The sequence below is a fragment of the Chelonoidis abingdonii genome, chromosome 4 (assembly GCF_003597395.2).
Source record: "Chelonoidis abingdonii isolate Lonesome George chromosome 4, CheloAbing_2.0, whole genome shotgun sequence".
Lineage (NCBI taxonomy): Eukaryota > Metazoa > Chordata > Testudines > Testudinidae > Chelonoidis > Chelonoidis abingdonii.
This window is the reverse complement of record NC_133772.1, coordinates 24,058,915-24,081,845: the sequence shown is the minus strand read 5'-3', so window position 1 is coordinate 24,081,845 and position 22,931 is coordinate 24,058,915. Positions and strand designations below refer to the sequence as shown.

The window sequence follows — 22,931 nt, the reverse complement described above, 5'->3', positions numbered from 1 at the left end:
TGGTGGGATACTCTATTGCTCATTCAGTTTCATATATAATTAAAAACCTACTTGAAAGTTGGTGCTCCTGTCCATGGCTATATATGGGGAAATGGTGCTCCAAACAACTACGCCATTTCAGTTCCCTCTCTCAGGCTGGAACGCGCACTTCGAGACATGATAACTTATGTTGGCAGGGTTTGTGTAAACTAGCTGGATTTTAGCCAGGAAAAAAGCAAATGTTATTCTGTAATGTGCTGGATGAGAGATCAAAAGTGGATTGGGAGCTTGTTAAAGCTGTGCAACCGCAGCTTTTTGCTAGGCATTTGAGTGGAGTGGGCGAAGGGGTGAGAAAGAAAGGCATTGGAGAGTGTGGGGTGGAGTGAAGTGACTTGCCAGGGAGTGGGAGATAAAAGCAGGGAGCGAGGCAGCCACTGGCCCAGAAATTCCTGTATTCTGCCCAGAGGACCGTTCGAAAACGGAGAGGGACCAGACAGATCCCATTCTCACTCACTGCAGTTCCAGATATGACTGCACTCCCAACCCCCAGAAGGATCAAGGAGTGCAGTAGAAGCCAGAATTATGAGCACCAAGTTCGAGTGACTCATTCCTGAGTGTTCGTAACTCTGAGTTGTAGGTACTGTTCTTGACAGCCTTTATATCTCGAAGGACTTTAAGGTTGTGTTTTTGAAACGGCACACTGGAAAAGAGAACTGAAGCAATACTGTTGCAGCCCGCATAAGGTGTGGGAGGGATCCTCGAGAGTGAAGCAAGGGATGGTGACGAAAAGAGACAACTGGTCATCAGAAAGGCTGTGTGTGGGGAGGGAAATAGTCTGAGAAAATTAGTGGAACGAGAAGGGTGAGTGTGAAGGCGACGGCTCCTTGCCTCAATCTCTCACCTTTAGGCTGGCTCGCTTTTTTGAAAACCAGCCCAGACAGCAGGGTGTTGCACTTGCTCACCAGGATCCCAAACACATGCGCAAACAGTAGGGTTCGTTAGATCGCGAAGTGAACTTTCAAGAACAAGAGTAGCAAGAAGGGGTCCTTATATCCCGTCCACCCTAACAATTATAGAGCTAGATCCTACACACACAGTCTGACCCACGTGTCACGTCACAAAGATGCCTTCGGTCTGCTATGGAACAGGATGCCCGAGTGGCCATTCCTCCTCCACTCAGCTTCTGGGGATCGCCAGATGGGCCACCCCTCTCATCTTTGTGTTTTAGGGGTCACTGCTTCCAAATAGGAGAGTGAACATCTGTTGTATGCTGGGCCCCAGGCGGCCTCAGATGAGAGGCTCTGCTCTTATAAGGGAGGCTCTTGCATATTTGCAAATCTGCAAAAAGAATTGCTGGGTCTAGGAGCAGGTCTCAGTACAGATCCTCCTCACTATCTATGGCAAACGCTCATCATGGAGGAATTGCTGCCTTAGGGGATCAGTGCTCTAGAACGTATACAGGGTCAGGAGTTGCTCAGCAGACTCATTGGGCTGCCCCCTGCCCCAATGGGGCTGTTCCTGGCTCAGCTCTGCACCCCTCCTCTGTAGACCCGAATCAACTTCCAATCACTCTTTAATTACCCAGACCCCCGTTAGGAGCTTCCATTATCCGCGCTTTATTAATGGAACCACAGCGCGCACACAGGATCAGCATTAAAACACAGCCCACGTCTATGGACAGCGCGCACGAACCGTTACTCTAGTATAGAGTATGGTGCCAGTTTTTTTTTTTTAAAATGCAGAATGATAAACTCAGGCAACTCCAAATAGACAGGATGTGTGGTTGCAACTTAAAATGACATTTCTGCATTTTTAAAAACGGGTACTCTGTATTAGAAGTAATGGTTTGTGTACACTGTAAATAAAGCATGGTATGTTTTAATGCTTTCCGGGGGTGTTGCTAGTTTAAAAGCAACTCCACCTTAAAATAACGATAGATAACTCTTTGCCCATTCGGTCTTATCCATTTTGATTACCAAATCTGGCCTTGGTGCCCATGAGGTCAGATAAACGGGGTTCTGCTGTGTTGGATTTTGAAGCTGTTTGTGTGTTGAACACTAACAGAGAGCAGGGGAAGTTACTAATGACAGCTTTAAGTGATTAAGCTCTGAATAAAAATAGTGGACTATTTGTGGGTGGGCTGTATCCTTGGAACCATTAATCTAGTGGTTCCCAAAACTTACACACTAACTTTAATTTTGAACAAAATAGCATGGTGCATTGCTTCTATAACGGAGCTGCAGTAGTAAAAGGGTATAGGAATGTTGCCTTTGCCTGAGATATACTCCCACTTTCCATGAATACCAGAATTTGTCTTTAAAAACATAAAAGAGGAAATAAAAAATTAACTGCATCTATTGCAAACCTTGTGAGGAGGTTTGAAGACCTTCAAATTTGCTATATGCTAATCTAGAAAAGCCGATGGCTAAAAGCGCTGTATCGTATGCGAGTTACATAAATTGTCTTTGCTGACAGAAGGAGTTGCGGTGTAGCTAGAGGCTACAAGCCCCTAACTCTCTTCCCTCAGTCCAGGTTAAAACCAGGAAAAGTTTTAAAATAGGACAATTTTAAGATGCTAAATCACTGGAAATAATGACAGCAGTGGGTGAGCTCTCTGCTGGACATATAAATTCCAAGGACTCAAGCAATCGAGCCCGTAACCTTGTTCAGGGAGGAGGGAAAGTGTGTGTGTGGCTACTTTCTAGGAAATGTAGCAGGAGTTTTCTCTTAATTAACTCAGTAGGATGTAAATCTTCGTGGAGAAGAGCTGTTCTGGCTCGGATGTCATTGGTTTAAGTTAAATAGGTGCTAATGAAACAAAATGGTTTAATCAGTTGTACAAACTCTTTCCCTCTTCAATTGTTTAGGTTCCCTTGTTTGTACCTGAGTGGTGGTGGTGTCATTAATTTCCCATAGAGTCTTGAGGGAAACTGACGCAGTTACGTATGTTACACTTGGAATTTCAAAGCGCTGCACGGCAGCGCTGCGAAGTGGAGTGTGGTCGGAGGCGGCGCGCTGGGAGAGAGCTCTCCAGCGCTGCATGTAAACCACATTCTCTACGGGTGAGCGTGCAGCGCTGGGAGCCGAGCTCCAGCACTGCCACCCTGATTACACTGATGCTTTAACAGCACTGTATCTTGCAGCGCTCAGGGAGTGTTTTTTTCACACCAGACGTGAAGAGTTGAAGCGCTGTAAAGTGTGAGTGTAGCATACCCTAAGACTATAAATCTTAATGCAGAAAATAAGGAACAAAACCAACAGTATTTTCTGACTCTCTTATACAACCTTAAGAGACAAAAAGATGTGAACACCATTGATGTTGAATGCTTGAATGATTTGAGATGCGCAGTAGTGACAGGAAGCTTTGGAGGTGTACCCCAATTCCTTCATTGCTGGCTTTCTGTGCTTGGAAAGAATGCGTGCGATTACGGAATCCTAATGAAAGGAGCTGGAGAGCTCAGGGGTGTAGGAATGGGCTAACACAGGCCTTTCTCTAGACCACCAGTTTAAATCTCACACAGCGTCTCACGTTGAAAGGTGAGTTTCTGATGGCCTAGTATAAAGAGTGGGTGTTCAGGCAAGTTCCCAGGGTGGCTACAGACGTGGCATTCGCTGGTCATCTCACTCACCATCTCAGGCAGGAAGACGAATGGGGATGGAGACTGAACTATACTTCACCAAAAGCAATGCCTCGGTCTAGGATTAAGCACATGAGTGTGGGAGCCAGCGTGGGGATGCTTGTGCTGCTGCTATTTGCTGTACTGTTCCGTTGAGAGCAGCTGCTAGTCTTCAGGTTTCAATTCAGCTCTCAAATATGCGCCATCAATCAGGAAAAAAAGAACTGTCTCTCTGGGGCACTGTTTTTCTGTACCCTCACCAGAGAGAGCAATCCTCAAAGTTACGAAGGCTAATGAGAAACCGAGCTCAGAAAATATGATCAGAGAGAGAATGTCCAGAGGGGAAAGCGTGAGACAAATGGGGCAGAATAGTGGGAGTGACCCCACAGCTAGGCATGTGGCAGGGAGGGAATAAGAGGGAAGTGTCAGGTGGATGCAAGTCTGTCTGTCCTTCTGAATCTTGCCACTCATCACCTTGGTACTGGAGCACTGTGGGACATGGAAAGCCCAGAAAGGCAAGTGGGAAAATGATTAAAAATAAATGGAGGGATGAGGGCTGGTCTACACTACGGGGAAAATGATCTTAGATACGCAACTTCAGCTAATGAAATAACGTAGCTGAAGTCGAAGTATCTAAGATCGAATTACTAACCGTCTCATGGACGGGATCGATGTGCGCAGCTCCCTCTGTCAATTCGCAACTCCATTGGGCTTGGTGAGTTCAGAATCGATATAAGCGCGTTCGGGGTATCAATATACGCGTCTAGATGAGACGCGATATATCGATCCGAGCAATCGATTGCTACCCGCCGATACGGGGGTAGTGAGACGTAGCCAAAGTATGGAGGCAGTGGGTGGAGCCTCTGCTGTTTCTGCTGTAGGTCAGGGTAGGAGTGGCTTCCTTGACGTCAGCTGCCTTCCCTCCTGCTGGGTCAGTCATGTAAGTAACTGGGAAAAACAGTTGAGGACTGACTGGCCTGGTGGTTTGTGCTCACCGCTGTGGATGGAGGCTGGCTACAGTCAGGATTCCAGAGGGTGGCATTTGCCACTCTGTTGCAGTCCTGAATCTAACCCTTGTTTAAAAAAAAAAAAGCTGCTAGCGCTGATGATAAGAAAAAAACTTGTGAACTAAGTGTCATCTGGTGCAGTTCTGTCTTCCTGAGTCTGCAGTCAGCCTGAAACAATAGTTCTGAGATGTGAATTCTATGTTAAGTAGAAACACTGAAGGCATGGGGATGGCATAACGTTGAAACACATCTGGGGGATACTCTATTGCTCATTCAGTTTCATATATAATTAAAAACCTACTTGAAAGTTGGTGCTCCTGTCCATGGCTATATAGGGAAATGGTGCTCCAAACAACTACGCCATTCAGTTCCCTCTCTCAGGCTGGAACGGAGAAAAAAAGATCCAGAGCAAAGCAACCTAACACACAGTGCTCTACAGGTTCCTATCCCTTTCCCCAAGGCCTTCTCAGCACTCCTAGCTAGCTCCTGAGAGGTCCAGCCCTGCCCACAGTCTCTCATAAGAAGCAGGACACCTTATATGCAAGTTCCTTTAGGGCTTATGGGTAGAAACTGGCATATGACCTACAACTTTAAAGGATCCGTGGCACCCAAAGGTGCAGTGCCTGGTTACACCTACAAGTGGAACAATGTAGATGTAGTGCTGCAGGTGTAGAATGTACCTTCTGTGTAGCAGTGGCCGGACTGTCCTCTCCAGCCTCTTTCTCCTTAGACCAGCAGGGGGCAGAGAGTGGGGGACTTAACAGTGCTCAGACCTTTGGGACCAACGAAGGAGCACTGGCCAAGGGGTGTCCGTATACTGTCCTACCTGCAGCTATAAAGATAGGGGCTGTGTCAAAGGACTTTCAGGTAACGGAAATGGAGAATCCACAGGTCTCTGGCATAGATACAAAGGAGTGATCCACCCCCAATACAAAAAAAGTCAAAGCTAAATTTCCAAATCTAGCCCTCAGTTTTGGTTTGTTCAGTTTGAGGTGCCCAATTTAAGATAAAACTGGGACTGATTTTGAGAGGTGTCCAGCACCTGCAGTTCCCACTGACTTGACTTGGCATTTTGGTTGCTGACCACCTCAACGTGGCATCCAGAATCAGCGGCCACTTTTTAATCTGGCCTAAAACATCAGCATTCTTTAAAGCGAAGGGTCAATGCTGTCTGCCCCCAGCCAGAGCACAATTGGGAGGTGGGGTGCTAATGGACCTGAGTCCCCACCTGCAGTACTCTCTGCTATTCCAGTCCTGGGTTTCCAGGCTGCTCTGCTGGTGTATGCCATTTCTCACCCACAACACCCCCTGTATGGAAATGGAAAATCCATTTGTCACAGGGGAGTGGCCTTTGTAAATACCTTGCAAGTGGGTGGGGCCTAAAGAAAACTTACACTCCACTGAAGTTTACTAATTTTTTTTTTTTTAAATCTAGCCCCCTCTATGGTTGTGACAGTAACCTTCCAGATGTGGCCTGAAGCCATGAAGCTAGACACATTCAGACTGGAAATAATTTTTTAACAGTGGGAGTAAATTTTTAATACTGAGGGCAATTAATCGTTGGAATGATTCATCAGGGTTTGTGATAGATTCTCTGTCACTGGCCATTTTTAAATCAGGATGGGCTGTTCTGTTCTGATAAGATCTGCTCAATTTCAAGCAGGAATTAATTCAGGAACGTCTTATGGCCTGTGTTATGCAGGAGATCAGACAAGGTGATTGCAGTGGTCCCTTCTGGCCTTAGAATCTAAGATGTCTTTCTGAGTCTGTGAAGGAGAGGGCTGCAAAGAGGACCCCGGTAGTTAACTCCTTATAGGTTTTACAAGACCAGTCAATTTCATTGCTGCTATTCAGGATCTATGGACAACATTGATGCTTCCAGAAATCCATATCAATTTCATGCTGCTGCTGCTTGGCAAATCTAGCATTAGTTGTGCGTAGGAGTTATTCGAGGGGAAGTAGAATCCAAAAAGAAATAAAAATTGAGGGTTGGGGAGGGGTAGAGTAGAATATATCTTCCCCGTCCCGCTCCTTGCAATAGCCGTGAATTGAGGGAGTAGCAGAGAGCTGCTTCCAGTAGCTAAAGGGGCCAGAATTTCGAATTGATCAGATACCCACTGGCCAGAAGCTGATATGAAAGACGGAGCCCCCAACCAGGATTGAAGGGCAGCACTCTTCCACAGCTGATGAGAAGTAGCAAAGATGGTGGGGCTGGATCTGTAACCATGGCGCTGCCCCCGGACAGGTCGGCTACACTTACCCTTCACGTATATCTCTGGCTGGTACAGAAACATTTTCAAGCCCTGCACTAGTTCTCAGGGTTTTGGCATATGGGAGCCCCCTAGTCTTATCCTAGGTAAATTTGATTTAAACCCATTGATCTGCCTGGACAGTTCCAGTCACTAGAGCAGAACTTCCCTAGAATGCTGACAAGATGCACAGGGTTCAGCAGAAATGGACTGAGCGAGTTAATTGCTCTGATGGAGAAATCAGAAATTGCTTCGCGTGGGGCCCACTGTACTTTACATGATCCAGAGTGGCAGATGCTCAGTGAGGGTGGCCAGAAGCTGCACACGGAACTGAAGGGGAGGGTTGCTGCTGATATATCTGCCCTGCTAAGGGAGACTAGTGCCCTGGCCATGGTCTCAGCCCTGGGTGAAGCCCATCTCACGCACTTGATTGCAGCCAACAAAAGCAACATTGATGTCAGGCCTATTAATGGCCTTTGTTTGGGGAGAGAGTGACCAACAAATGGGAAGTTTTCAAAGCCGCCAGTTTGGGATTGGAGGGCTAACTCCCCCAGGGTGCAGTGGTTTAGTTCACCCATTTAATCAGCGAGCAGGAAACCTTGATTTAAGTCCTCTATTTTAATCTTTTTTTAGTTGTTTTCCTAAAGAATGGTTGATTCTCATTGTTTGGCAGCCGTTAAAACATGTCAATTGGCAATTAAGTATAGCCTTTACACTAAATTTGGTGCTTCTTTTTGCTAACCAGGTGGATACACTAAATCTATCCGTATTTAAGTAATTGCATAGCTTAACATACATTTATTCAGACACTTAATTTTTACATTTGTTTTTTAGGAATTGGTGAATGATGCATTTATTTAATAGGTGATAATTTTTTATTCATGATTTGCATCAAGCTGTACTTAGATGGAAGTTGGAATTCAATTGAAAATGCAGAAAACTAGCATTTTAAAATTATTTTCAATAGTTCAGCAAAACTACCTTAAATGTGCTGGAATGCTATATTCAAAAGAAAAATGTTTTGTATTTATAATAACTGATTTATTAATTAGAAGTTTTAGTGAACTGAACAGAGTGTTTTGGTCATCGTGTCTTTCAGCCTTGGAACTAGTGGATCTCATCCTCTTGCACTCATTTTATTCTTAGCTTGGAAGAGGAAAACAAGCTATTCCTGCTGCTTCAGCTCGGTTGGTTCTTAACTGATGACAAACTAGTAACAGTGGTCTACAATTTTTGAGAAGTTGTCTGCTTCAGAGATAAAATGTGGTTTTTAGGTATTTTTGATGTGCGGAATTCAGATATGACAATTAAAACATTGGCTACTGTTTCTAAGATATTTAAGTTTTTTTACATTTTATGTCTATGTATATGTGTAGATTAGTAAAGTTTAATCATAATTGTAAACCTAGGTCTTTATGGTTGCTTTACATGATATTTCACCTGTCCTGTTTTATGTAACACTTTAAAAATCAGCAAAAGGGTTATATAAATAAATTTATTATGAAACAAAAGGTAAAAAACTATTATGTACATAGTTTAGTCCCTATTCAGTGTCTACTCGGTGCTTCTTGGCTTGTCTCTTGTATTCATTAATGGAGCATCTCTTGTCACTGTCCAGCAATAGTCTGCAAAGCATTGATGGACTCCAATTGCCCTGATAGCGTTTCTCCATTTGTTGCAATGTCCTGGTGAAATCGCTCACCGTGCTCGTCGCTCACTGCTCCCGGCAGTTCAGTGGAAAAAAATCTAGATGAGAAGTGCAAAAAATGTATCTTTAGTGACATGTTGCAACCAGCGCTTTTTGTATGCCTTGAGGAGGTTTCCACCAACAACCTGTAGTTGTCTGCCTTGTTTGTTTCCGAGAAAATTTATTGCCACTAATGGAAGGCTTTCCATGCTGTCTTTCCTGCCACGCAGTGCATGGTCAAATGGATCATCTCGAAGAAGTTCACGAATCTGAGGACACACAAAGACACTTCTTTATCTTAGCTTCACTTACCTTGGAAATTTCCACGGTAGGTCTTGAAAGCTGCTGTTGTTTTGTCAATGGCTCTTGACAAGTCTTCATCAGACAGCTTGATGCGTAGGGCGTAACAAAATCTTCCTTGATTCAACAAGTGGTGGATGCTGAAACCTTTTCTCCCAGGCTCCAATGACTGTCGGAATGGCCAATCTTCTCTGATGTAGTGGAATCTCTTGCACGACTATCCCATTTGCAGAGAAATACGCAGTACTTTGTGTATCCAAGTCTGCGACCAAGCAAAAGAGAACAACTTCAAATCAACCCAAAGCTGCTACTGAACTTTGGTCAGGGTTTAGACCTCAAAGTTGTTTCATGTTGTCATAGGTTTCCTTCATATGGACTGCATGACCAATGGAATTGATGGCAAAACATTGCCATTATGCAGCAAAACAGCTTTAAGACTCGTCTTCGATGATCATGAACAGTCTCCACTCATCTGGATCGTGAACGATGTTTTGAGGGTCCCATCACACCATCGATGTTGTTGCAGCTACAAAGATCACCTTCCTTGAAGAAGAATGGGACAAGCATCCTTTTGACGGTCACAGAACATGGAAACTCAACATCACCTGCAGATATTCCACGCTGTAGCTGGGAACCCAACAGCTAGACTAGAGCCATCAACCCAATTTAAAGCATCATTTTTGTTCTCAGTTACCCAGAATTAGGGTATGGCTTAATTGGAAATGTCGCAGCGCTGGAGTTACAGCTGGGTTCATACAGCTGTGTTGAGAACACGCGCGCAGTGGTGGCCACCACTGACAGCTACCAGCGCTGCAGTGTGCCACATTTGCAGCATTTGCCAGCGCTGTTGGGAAGTGTGCATTGTGGCAGCTATCCCAGCATTCAGTGCTGCAACGCTGCTTTTCAAAAGAGGGGAGTGGGGTGGAGTGTGACAGGGCAGCGTGGGGGAGACCAGAGCGATTTTTGGAGCAGACACTGTGAGCTCCTGCCTTGCAAATTCTGGCCATTTCCCCCACCCTCTCTAATCACTCTTAATGTAAAAAAGGCTTCGACCCAAATAAGCAGCTTTCGAGGGACTCCCTCCCCCCGCCGTGCTGTTTGTCTCCTCAAGCAAACAGCTGTGAACATCCAAAGCCGCGGCTCGCTCACTCGCGGGAGCAAGAGCAGCTGTGTTTTGGTAGCTCCGGGGAGTACCTTCCGGTTTGTTGTAGACAGGAATTCTGGGATACCTTTAATCCCTGGAGGCCAATACCAGTGCTGGTGAGTGTCCACACCTGATGAGCAACGCTTGCATCCAGCGCTGGATTTGCTAACACTGTAGCAGACCAGTAGTAACGCCAGCGTGCAGCCAGGAAGTTGCAGCGCTGGCTGAAGGCTTTGTAAGTGTGGGACACCGAGTAGTTACAGCGCTGTAACCCCCCTCACCAGCGCTGGCAACTTGCAAGTGTAGCCAAAGCCCTTAGTAAAAGTTTGACTACATTTATTCAGAAGCATTTTGGCTGTAGAGCAGTGATTGAACTGAACTAGTTGAATAAGCTGAAATGAAGATTTTCTGCTCTGCAGAAGTTGTTACTGCTGTCAAAAGCTGATTTAGCACTTCAACAAACCTCTGGTTCAGGGCTTACCCAGTGACTTCCACTAGTTGAGTGGTTTGATGTCCTTTAGAACTTCAGCAGAAATGCATACTGCTTGTATATTTTTACTTAAAACTATTGAATAGATTATAATAAGTTTAGGTCTTAACTTACGTTAGTAATAGTTTCAAATAGGTTTTTTTTTTAATTATATTTGGGGGGGTTTTTTGTGGTGCTTGGAAACATAACAAGTAGTCATGATTTAATTATAGGAAGATCTTGAATTTTTATAGACCCTTTCAACCCAGTTGGAGCCCTAAAGCCAGGGGTTAGGCTGGAGGAAAATAGATGACAACGTTCTCCCACAATTCCCCCACTTTTGATGCCAAAATTAGTGGCCATTCACAGTAGATCAGGTTCTGAAGATCTGCACGTCTCCTTTTTGTGCTTTAAGCAAAAGTGAAACAGTCTAACAGTGGTTGCGTCTGAATATTCTTCCCTTAGCTTCAGAGTTAATACTCATTAAGCTGGAGTACTATGTCCAGTCTGGGTGTCATACGTTACGAAAGATGTGGACAAATTGGAGAGTCTCAAGGAGAGCAGCAAAAATCATAAAAGATTTAGAAAACTTGACCTATGAGGAAAGGTTAAAAAAAACTGGGCATGTTTAGTCTCGAGAAAAGAAAATTAAGGGGCGACCAGTTTACAAATATGTTAAGGGCTGTTATAAAGCAGACTGTGATCAATTGTTCTCCATGTCCACTGAAGTTAGGACAAGAAATAATACATTTAATCTGCAGCAAGAGAGATTTAGATTAAATAGTAGAGAAACTTTCTAACTCTAAGAGGACTTAAGCTCTGGAACAGGCTTCCAAGGGAGGTTATAGAATCCCCGTCACTGGAGGTTTTTAAGAAAGGTTGGGGACACACTTTTTGGGCTGGGCTAGGTTTACCTGGTTCTGCCTCAGCACATGGGGTGGGACTTGACCTCTCAAGGTCCCTTTCAGCCTGACATTTCTATGATTCTATGAATAGCTGGCACTACAGCTGCAAACCAGTGCGTATTGGCAGTAATGGCCCTGGCCTGTTATGAGTGGTGTTCCCCATGTGGGCCCAGAAGCGTGCATCCCACTCCCAGCCACTGGGCAGTATCTGTTCTCTGTAGGATACCTGGTTCTGACTTGCGGTGGTTTTGCTGCTGGCATTGGTCACACACCCCAGGACATGGCTAAAGGGGGTAGAATATTTGGGACATATTATAGGACAGTCCTTGCAGAGCATCTTGGCTAGGATTTAATAATAGCTACAGTTAAGTCTTATTCCACCGCTGTCTGCCCAGTGTCATCAGGCTGGGAAGTTTAGATGCTTTGTGCTGACCTAAGGGTTTGCAGGTCCCCAGCCCTGTGATATGGCTGACTCAGTGTGGTTTGTTCCTTGCAGTCGGGGCAGTTCAATGAAGACATGATCCCAACGGTGGGCTTCAACATGAGGAAGATCACCAAGGGAAACGTCACCATAAAGGTAAGACTCAGGCAGCTCCTCTACAGTGGCTGTTGGATGGGGAGACGGGATGGGGAAAATCTACAGATTCGCAAGCTCTTGTGCAGCAGATTATTGGGGTGCAAATAATACTGACTGTTTCAGTCAGGAGACTTAAAAATAGACTTGCTTCCACACTAGTTCAGTCTGGAAGGTTTTAGATTGCTGCAGCTCCCCTAAAGCTGTGTCAGGTGTATTGGGATGCAAGTTATTCCAGGCTCCTGCAGTAAAGGGCTGCTGTCCAGGCTGCAGTAACGTGGGATTTCCTGATGGCATTCATCCTGCTCTTGGTATTTCCCCAGGCTAGCATGTGCAGGTAACTTTGTCCATGACAGGGGCTGGACAGGTATTTTGCTGAGAAGGGAAGAGAGAGGCTGCGGGTCCTGGAAGGAGGAGCCCGTTGGAGCTGTGGGGCTGCAGTCCATGATTCATAGCATTTGCGTCTCAGCAATCAGACAAATAGCATGCTCTTTACCCCTCCACTCCTCCAGATGCACCTGGATGGAAAATCAGAAAATCTTGAGTTAGTTAGCACTTCCCATCACTATGAAGATTCTGTGCCTTTGGTTGCTGCTCATGGGTTTTGAGGACAAAATGTGCTCCTTGAAACATGTGAACTCTTCAGTGAGGGGGAAATTCCTCCATCATCCTAGCATGGTGAACACAGAGAGAACCCCACCAGGCTCCCTGGGACACTGGGCCTTAGACCCCAGCCCTTGCAGGAAGTAGCTGTGAGTGGACAGAACATTCTGGGTAATTGCATATAAACGAGCAAAGCTCTGCACCCAGCTGTGCTTATGAATTCCACAAACCTGCCGCCATGGAGCAAGGTGACGCCTTGTGTCGGGCTCATCAACGGGGAGAAGGGGTAAGAGTTTGAGTAGCGGTGTGCAAAATCCATTTCAGTTGGGCTCCAAGATCCACTTCTGCTTTTTGATATTCCATCTTCCGTGGTCCATGTGCTTCCTGACTCTGCCTCTCTCTCCCACAGCTCTGGGACATCGGTGGTCAGCCTCGTTTCCGTAGCATGTGGGAGCGATACTGCCGTGGAGTCAGTGCCATTGTGTAAGTACCCCCCAGCTGTGCTCACACTCTGTCGCAGATGTTCCAGGGCTGCTGAGCTCTGGAGATCCTTTAATACAGCATGGGAAAGTATTAGAGGGTAGGCTCTCAAACAGTGTCTCTTGGCTGAGGGTTGGCAGGACCTTTGGGGCTGTGTCCAGTGGGTTTTGTGCTCGCCTAGGTTGAACAATTTGCTAATCCTAGGGTGCAGAGATCCTTTGCTGGGAATCAGGTCCTTAGCACTGAATTCGCTCTCCCCAGCAGCTTGCCCAGTGCAGCTGCAGCCCTGGGAAGGTCTGTTGCTGTGTAAGAGGTTCTCCTCCTGGGGATAGGAAGTCCTATGAATGTATCTGCTTAGTGCAGGAATCCCAGTGTTCTGGTGGTTTCCCAGTCTCCCCAACCCACCATGGACTGGTGCCCTAAGTAGTAGAATTTCTCTTGGGCGTGATGTTGTCCAGGATAACTGGCTCTTGTGCTCCTGACTGAATATCGGTTGTCTTTGCTGATGCTACTAGATCTTTTTGTTCCTGAGGTGCTAGTCGCTCATTTGAAGGGGGGCTGGTGAAGGTTGCTTGGGTGGCTCAGCTCATTCTGTAGGATGGTCCCAGGGGACAGCTATAGGCAGCTGCTTTTCCTTCCCAAGGCCTCTTATACTGCTTGGCAAATTCTGCATTTATGAGAAGCAGCAGCCTTCAATCGATCTTCGTTCACAGTTGTAAACAAATTTCCTTTGCCTGAGTCTACCCCCCTTTTGTGGTCCTGCTTATGAAAGTTTTGGGGCTTGAGTTTACTGGTAGCAATGTCTGTGGAAACAGCAGGCCTAGTAGACTATTCATGGTGAGTGCTCCTGAAAAATGAGATGTGTCCAGTCAAAGCAGCACAGATGTTTCCTATCAAATCCATGCAAACTATACGCCAGCAAGCCACAAACAAGAGTCATTCAGATTGTAACAAATGCTGTTGAGAATCTCAATCCACATAAAGATGTCTGTAAGCAGAAAGAGGTGCGAGGAGATCATTATTTGCCCAACTCAAGTCCCCTAATCTCACCACGTTCAGTATTCTCATTTACGTGTGGCTGCTCGGAAGAGTTTGGTGACATGAGCTACGGTGTCATAAATATGCCAATGACATTCAGCATCACCTCCTTTCATCAGACAGAGACGGAATAGACTCTTTGTTCTTCTGCTGCCTGGCTGAGACTGAGGCCTGGATGAAAGCCAGAGTTTAGCAGATTTAGACTAAGCCCAGATAAGGCAGAGGTAATACTGACTGGCACAGAGAAGCACCTTGAGGATCTGAGGAAATTTATAGTTTTTCCCTTAACTGAGAGTGTCTTGTTGGTGGTTGTTTGGCTTGCAGTGTCCAGGTTTAACCAGACACGGGCCTGCAGCTGGAGCCAGAAATGCCCTCTGTCACTGACGTCTGCCATTCCCGTTCTGATAGAACCTGCATCTATCATCAGTGCATTGCTGCTTCTAGGCTGGATTACTGCCACATGTGCTGTCTGGGACTGACATCGAAGGCCACTCAGACACCACCCTTCCCGTGCTCTGCAACCCCAGCTGGGTTTTAGCAGGAACGGGGCAGTTCTTTGTCCCGTTGGTGACGCTCCCAGATGCCTGGGAGGGGGGGATCTCCGTAGCAGGCTCTCCCTCTGGAGATATGACTGAGCCCAGCCTGACCCCATTTAGAACTTGATAGCTGTCATTTCTCTGTCTGCCGGCTGTAGAATCTCTAGCATTCAGCGCACTGCCTGGGCTTCCCCACCTCTGCGGTCAGCTATCTGGATGGGGTTATGGAGCACAGTGTATGCTGCTTTTCTGGGAAAAAGCACGGTGAAGTGCCCCCAGCCACCAGGGTGTTAAATGCTGCAGAAAAGCTTATAAGAATCTAAAAGAGCAAGAGCCGCTTTCTGTAGGGCACCCGAAAGCAGTGCGCTGTTCCTGCACCCACTGGCTTTTCAGCTACACTAATGAACGGTGTGCCTGATGCTGCTGCACATGGTAAACTAAGGGTATGTCTGTGCTCCAGCTGTGCCCCTGTAGCCGGGATCCTTCCTACCTTGGTGGAAGGGGTTTTTCCATTGATATAGTTAATCCACTTCTCTGAAAGGCTGTGGCTGGTTGCATGGAAGAATCTTCCATCAACCCTAGCCATGTCTACACCGGGGGTTAGGGTGACTTAACTGCAGCGCTCAAGGCACAAAATGTTTCACAGCCCTGAGTGCCGTCGCTCGGGTGATCTAATTGGTAAGTGTAGGCAAGGCTGAGGTTGCCTCTGTAGCAGAAGGCACTGGGTGAGTCGAAGTTATTTCTATGTCCATGAGGACTCCTGGCTCTCAGCGGAGGAAGGATTAATGACTGGTTTGCAGTCCTGAGGGATGGGTGTGGATTGGCCCCCACAAGGACCCATCGGCATTTTCCCAAAGGGTGCCAAGAGCCCAGAGGTGCCAAGGGAAGGGTGTGGGTCACTGACATGCGGTGAGTACCATGGGAGTAATCTGAAGTGCTTCAGGCCACGTCTAGACTACGCGCTGTATCTGCGTGTTAAATCGATTGCTCGGGGATCATTTATCGCGTCTAATCTAGACGGATATATCGATCCCTGGAGCGGCTTTATATCGATTCCGGTACTCCACCAACCCAATGTGAGTCCGGAATCGACATGGCGAGCCTGGACATCGATTCCGCGCGGTGAGGACGGGAGTAATCGATTTTAGATATTCAACTTCAGCTACGTTATTCATGTAGCTGAATTGCGTATCTAAAATCGATTTTACCCTATTAGTTGTAGACCAGCCCTCAGAGAGAGAGCGGGGACTCCAATTACTTCATAGCGTAGATTTATACTGAACGGTCAGTGAAGCTGGCCCAGTGGAGAGTAGCAGCTCTCTAAAGAGGCTGAGTACTTGGTAAGGAGAGAGGTTGGTAGGGACTCTGGTGTTTCGTGCTCCTCAGGCAGGATTCATTCGATCTTCCTCTTCCAGTGGCCAGGCTCACTGAATAATGTCTTTCTCCATCCAGGTACATGGTGGATGCTGCAGACCAGGAGAAGATCGAGGGCCTCAAAGAATGAATTCACACCGCTTGAACAAGCCGCAGCTCCAGGGCATCCCTGTAAGCACTCTCCAATCCAGGGACAGAGGGAGACAGTGGGGAGCAGACAGATTTCATAGGCTGGTCCCCAGTCGTTAGGGTGGGCGGTCTCTGATTGCTTGGTCACACATGCTACAAAGCAGGTTCTGTGATAGCATCTCACTCATTCGTCCGTAGAAATAGCCTTGAGGTGATGCTCTCCAGGCTGGGGCTGGGCTGGAAGGTGACTTCTTTGGAAAGTTTGAGGAAGATCATGACCAACTTCCCGTACCCCTACAGGCCATTAAACCCCCTGGTCCCATTGGTGGGCCCACCGGATGCTCAGAAGTGTCTGGACTGGAGGCAATGAGTGTAGATAATGACCTGTTCATGGCCCATTGAGTGAGGATTATAAGTGATTGATTGACACACTCACTGAGCATGCTCAAGAGGGAGAGCTGCTGTTCGAATGCAAGTCTTGTTTGTGAGTTTGTGACATCGCAGTCAGGTTTTTGGCTCGAAAGTAGGGCTCAGGTGCTGCTGGGGCAGTTTGCAAGATGCTAATTGTAATGTCTTTACCCTGAGATGGGGATTGATGCTTCAGAAATGCAGAGGGGGTGCAGCTTCATGCAGCACGTAAAGCACGTGATCTCAGTCCAAAAACCACCATAGCAACTCCTCCACCCCAGCATATCCTGGGAGAGGAGCACTTAGGCAGCTGGCTTTCACTGGCTGGCAGGAATTCCCCGGGAGGCAGGGAGGTTTTCATTCCTTCACACCAACGAATTTTCTGTTAAAACTATAGTTAGGTTGCCGGACTCTCCGTCCCTCCCCCGGCCTGGGCACAGTCAAAACTGGCTCGGTGTGGCTTTGGGACTGGAACTGAGAATGCTGACACTGTCTTTTTCCCCATACAGGTTCTAGTGCTTGGGAACAAGCGAGATCTCGCTGGTGCCTTGGATGAGAAAGAGCTTATTGAGAAGATGTAAGTACCGTTCACTGCCTCCCTTCTGGCGGCAGACATTGTCCGTCTGTCTCCGGCTGCATGTGCCTCTCAACAAAGGCTGGGGTGGGACTGTGACAGAGTTTGCTTAGCTGTTGCTTTGGGGATGCTGAGTCTATGTGTATTGCTGAATAGGATTCTCAGGGGTCTGATCCAGATGACTGCTAAGGGAGTAATGAAGGTGTCTGGTGCTTGGGATTGCAGGAGTTTCTCCCTGGGTGCTGCAGAGGCCTTCCCAGAGCAACAGCGGAAAAGACTCTCCCACCATGGAGGGCACCAAGCATTGCTCCCCAAAATGCCCCCATCCCTCCCCATGCTCCCAACCCCATAGCTTCTCTGCCCCACTCCCTAAAGATGTTTCCCCTTCACCTGCTCCCACCCCTAACAAGATGGCCATTGGCTAGGGGAGGGGGGCTGCTGTAACCCTCTCCACATGTGCAGAGCCCTGATCCCTTCCTGCTAGCTCACTGCTGGGGAGTTGCTCTGCGAGGGCTTGTCAGCAGGAGGCAGTGTTGTGAAAAGGAGCTCGGGTTTCCAGCTACTCCCAGGGATGCTTCTGCAATCCATCTGTGCAAGGTCCTGCCCCTTTACATGGGTCAGGGCCTGGAAGCCTTTTGGGCAGAGGAGGTTTGTTCATCTCCACGATCTCTTCATGGTAACAGAGCTCTGCCGAGGCTCCCCAGCCTGAGTCCTGCTGTGAAGCCATCGCATCCCATTTGTGGCACCCCAGGCATTGTGGCAGGCTGTGCAGTCAGTCCCAAGCAAAGGCCTGTGCTGCGGGGGCTGGGGCGGGGGAGCTGGCAGCCCAGACAGTGACCAGCGAGGCAGCTGGTTTGGGGAAACATGTCCTAGGTACTCTGCTTTGCCCCTCTGCAGTAACTTTTTCACTATTACACGAGTATCTACACTTCTCCGTGCACCACAGACGTGGGGAGGCCTTGTTACCCAGTGCCAGGAGCTGAAAAGGGGAGCTGAGGGCCCTGGGTTCTGTCCTGCCTCTGCCTCTGCCTCACACTCGCTGTGTGACCTTGGGCAGGGCCTCAGCTGTAGAATGGGGCTAATCTCCAGTCTGGAGCTGTCCTGCCCTTGGCTGAAAATTGCTGTTAGAGTGAAGATGGTCATTTTGCTTGAGCTTTTCTCAGCCTAGGCCACATGGTGGCGCCAGAGACACATCTTGACTCATTGCAGTCCAAGGATTGTGTCTACACTGCACAGTTAACCTCGGTGATTGACATCTGGGTCTGAGCCCTCAGGTTAGCCTGGCAAAGCCCTACCCGCTTCACTGTGTCTGCACTCCCCTGTGCTGAGCCGCTCAAGGCTTCCTTCCCAGTCCATTGCAGGAGGCATGGGATGGCCCCTGGAGGTCACGCAGCACATAAGTGGTTTTTGCCTGCGTCCTCACTGCAAAATGGGCAGATTTCAGCTGAGCTCTAACCCTGCCCCCCAACCTGGTCAGCTAGCCTGGGCTTAAGGCATCTGCAAATCCAGGTCCGAGGCGTTTGTATGAATGAGGTGTGTTGTGTAGTGGTGGGGGTAAGAGCCTGGGTTAACTGTAGTGAAGATGTACCCTTAGACTCCTGCAGCTCGAGTGGTAGGAGAGCGTTTCCACAGGCTCCCACCTTGGGACACAGCACAGCCAAGGAGCTCTTTGCAAATGGCCAACAAAGTCCTTCAAAGGCTCTGCTGCTCTGTCGGGGCTGGAGCCAGGGCTGTGGCACGCAGCCCTCCTGTGCCTGCTGCTGTGGGAGTAATACTTAAGGATTTGATAACGGTGGGTCACTCTTGTCCCCTTTCCAGTGGGGAAGCGAAGGCAGAGAGGGGACGTGCTGGCTGAGTCTAGCTTGGTGCTGTCGGTAGGGCCCTGATTCTTATCTCCTGTAGTGGAACAAGTTGTAATAGCTGCTGGGTAATACACAGCCTGTCCTGTGGGCTCATGGTTGGGGGCCTTGTTCCATTTGTCAAGAACCTTTTATTTTCGGTTCTTTCAATGCGGCAAGACTGTTGACCAGCCCCATCCTGAGACAGCAGCGCTAGAAGGTTATAGCAGGGGCCTCCAAGGAAGGGTGGGGTGACCCCAATGGAAGGGACGCTGCTCCCCCTGGCCCAGGCCAACTGGAGCAGCTGGAGTCTGCACTGAGCAGTCTGCGCTCTCACGGCTCCATCTCTCCCGCAGGAACCTGTCTGCCATCCAAGATCGAGAGATTTGTTGCTATTCCATCTCCTGCAAAGAAAAGGACAACATTGGTGAGTGCTAGGCCGTGTCTGCAGGGAGCCAGAGGGAGGGGACAAGCTGGGCTCAGTTTCAGGTTGCGCAGTGAATTCAGCCCCTGGTATTCTGGCTCCTAAGCCCGTTAGGCTCCTGACTAGGCAAATGGGGCAGAAGTGTCATTTCTCAGCTGTTCATGGCCTACACTCCCCATCCCAAAGGCAGGTGTGGGCAGTGCCCAAGGAGCTGTGCCCAAGGTTTCCAGGCTGTGGGGGACACTGCCAGAGTAGTGGCTGAAATGCAGCAGTGAACAGCTGTGTTAGAGAAGGTGCCAGTCTCTGAGCCCCCAGGGAGACCCTGCCGACCCCTTCCTCTGAGCCCCACACTGCAGGGGGTGGTGGAGGGGCTCCCTGCCCTTTGCGGGCGGTAACTCTGTGTGTTGCCTTTGCAGACATCACCCTACAGTGGCTTATTCAGCACTCAAAGTCCAGGAGAAGCTGAGAGCCCTGGGACTGCGCCTCGGAGCGGGGAAGATGCCATTCGCCAAGCCCCCTTCTCTCTGTCCCCTGCTCTGTCCCTCTCTCTCTCTCTAGATGGGTATTTTTAGGGGACCCCAGGCTCTGCTCCTGCTGAGACGGAGCTCCTGTTTTTATTGTAAAGAAGCTGTCGGACTCCTCTGTCTCTCTCCCCCTCTCGTTTTGGCACTGTTCTGTTGTGGTCAATGTGTATACAGTATATATATATGTATATATATATTTTAATTTAAGCAATGACGCTGTTACTAAACTGGGCCCTGTGACTTGTACAAGTGCTGGAGGTGGTTGAGCCTCCAAGGCAGTATTGGGAGGGTGGTGTGGGAGCAGAGCGGCTTGGCTCGGCCTTTCCATACTGAACGCAGACTCCCATGGGGGCATCCCTCCAACCCTGAGGCCCTTGGGCCCCTCTGGTATCTTCTCTAGGTCTGGTTCCCCCTCCTCCTCCCCCCCCAGCCTCTGGAGCTCCCGCTGCCCCATGCCCACCCCTGCTCTCCGTCCTGTATGTGGACATTGTCCTGGGGGCAGGGCAATGGGGGTGTTAGAGGCCAGCAGTCTTGACCAGGCTGTGGGGAGTCAGTGCTGTGCCTGTCTGCAGAGCCACCCCTCCTGCCCCTAGACCTCTGCCCTTTCCTCAGGCACTCGGCCTTGCGGTCGCATGCTCAGGCAGGGATTGGGCACTGGCTGGGAGGGGCAGGGGCAACTCCCTCCCTCCCTCTCCTCTCCCCTTTCTGCAACTCAGGCCCCAAAGTCTCCACAAGTGACTCACTCCTGCCTGCTCCCCTGGCTGTGGAGGAAGGTGGGGGCACTCTGCCATTCCCCCAGGTTGTTTTGGGGGTTCTCCAGCTCCTTAGAAGCTCTCTGGGTGGGACGAGCTGTGCGGCATGAGGGTGAGCTGGTACCTGCGGGCCAGCGACCAGCGCCTGGGAAATGCTCTCTGTGCCCGGAGCTGTGGAGGGAGCTGTGGCACCTGCTGACCCAGGTCCTGCCTAGGCCTGTGCAGCGGGGTGGTGTGCAGCACACACTCACTCACCTGCTCTCTTGTGACCTGTGCCATTGGCTCTGCTGTGGAGCCGGGCCCCCCTTTGCTTAGGGGAGAGGTCATCGCTGTTGCAATTGCTGTAGAACTGAAGCCAAGGACAAAGCTCTAGGGAAGACCCCCCCGCCCCCAAGCTTCAGAGTCTGGGAGCAGGGTTCCCCTCCTGCTGCAGCCCAGAACCGGGGTGTCTGTCCCAGTTCATGTGCTTGCCTCATACCCAGGAGATCAGGGGCTCAGGCTCTGGGGAGCCAGAGATGGGAAAACCCCTTCCAGCCTCATCCATCTCCGTGGGCCCAGGGTGGAATTGTGCCCTGCAGAGGGGCTCTCCAAGCTGGCCGGCTGTGTCAGACTGCTGCCCCCACCTCTGTCCCAGCCCCAGAGGGGGCACAGCCGGGAGTGCCTGCATAGGGGCATGTTGAGGGGGTGTTGGCCTCTTTCCCAGTACGCAGGGGCCAGAGGAAAGGCCTGTCTGTGGAACAGCAGGGCTGATGGGCTGTGTGTGATGTCACGGTGGAATTCCTTGCCCTCTGCAGCCCAGGCTCCAAGCAGGTCTCCTCTCTGGCCATGGCAGGGAGGAGAAGTGTCAGCCAGGCCTGGAAGGAGGGGAAAGGAGCCCCAGTTTGCTTCAGCCCATGTGACTTCTGGCTTGTGCTGGAGCCTGCTCTCCTTGCACTGGAGATGGCCCAGAGCAGACTGGGGGTGAAGTGATGGGATCCTAGGAAGGGCTATGAGCCTGCTGCTGTGTCCCAGCCTGCCTCTTTCTGCCTGAGGGCAGCTACCTGTAACCCAGGCGCAGCCACGTCCCACCCTGTCCAGTGTGTCAGCTCAGGGGCAGCTGAGAGTCCTGGGCTCCCTCCCCAGACCCCCATCTGCACAGAGCCGGCCCTGGGTAGGGGGTCCAGCCTGCTTTGTTCTCCTCTCTCCTCGTTTTCGCAGAATTGCACAAGGAGCCATTTCCATGGTTTATTTAATGAATTGTAAAGTGGTGTCATTATTCCTTTTTTAGGAGAGAGTTTTTTGGCTCATATTGACCTTCTCTGGTGGGAAATGATTCTTGTAACTGTACCATTTTTTTTTGGCCTCCTAATCATAATAAATTAACAGTTTTGTGTTGCGGGGGTGTTTGCTGTGGTCTCATTTCCTCTCCTCATCTCCCCAGCCTGGCAGTGGTCTCAGCACATGGTCCAGCTGCCAGGGCCAACTCACTGCCTTGCCCAAGAGAGCCCCTGATTATTGCCTGAGGGCGAGAGCAGCTGGGGCTTTCACAGCTGGGGGGTGTCATTCTGAGCAGTCCCCCTTTCCCCCCTATATACCTCACTAGACTTAACCCCTTCAGGGCCATAACGACATTAGCAGCTGAAGCATCAATTGTGCAGCAGTGTCAGCTCTTCCTGCTGGGGTAGAGATGACAGAGAAGGTGGGGGGGAAGTGACATCTCCCAGTGCCTCATGTCCTTGGCCCTCAAGGTGGCGTTGGAGGGTGGCAGCGCTCCCCCAACGCTGCTGCTGCTGCTCCTCCTCCTCAGGCTCCCCTGTTCTCACTGCATGATGCTCAGCCTGTGACGGTGGCTGTCGATGGTGCAGGCACAAACTTTGCTTTTGTGCCTGGGAAAGGGCATTTAGCTGGGCAGAAGCTTTAGCTGGCTGCTTCTGGGGCAGTGACACAAAGCCCTCAGCTTACGGCAGCTCCCTTTTCTAGCTTTGTTGACAGTGAGCTGTGCCCTGCTACGGGTCTGGGCTGTGGTGAGTGAAACACCTCTACCTCCAGCTCCCTCCCCCTGCTCTGCTTGCCCTCCAGCACACAGGACAACTCCTTGCTCTTTGCAGACTTGTGAGGGCCCAGCACTTGCTTTGCACTGTGTGTCCTGCCTGTCTGTTGGGGGTAAGCCCTACAGGCCGGGCCTGGCCCCTAGCGGTGGGAGCGGGATTTGCATCTTTAAAAGCAGCCTTGCTGCCAGCCAACCAGCTCTGGGCTGTGTGTGCCCCCCCCCCGCCCCCCGTGCTCCTTTCCCTGGGTTGCTGCTCTTTCTGGGCCCGTTTCAGAGGCTCTGAGTAAGTGT

At 49.5% G+C, this 22,931-nt stretch overlaps 1 protein-coding gene across 1 annotated transcript; it reads left to right on the top strand.

Annotated features, from left to right (window-relative positions):
* The first annotated feature begins 11,854 nt into the window (after window positions 1-11,854).
* ARL8A (ARF like GTPase 8A) lies at window positions 11,855-19,885 on the top strand. Its single transcript, XM_032791873.2, is given in 7 exon segments — window positions 11,855-11,934; window positions 12,944-13,017; window positions 16,041-16,099; window positions 16,102-16,133; window positions 17,009-17,076; window positions 19,268-19,338; window positions 19,752-19,885. Coding segments are annotated over 7 exon segments (414 nt in total). The 5' UTR covers window positions 11,855-11,874; the 3' UTR covers window positions 19,802-19,885.
* The last annotated feature ends 3,046 nt before the right edge of the window (window positions 19,886-22,931 follow it).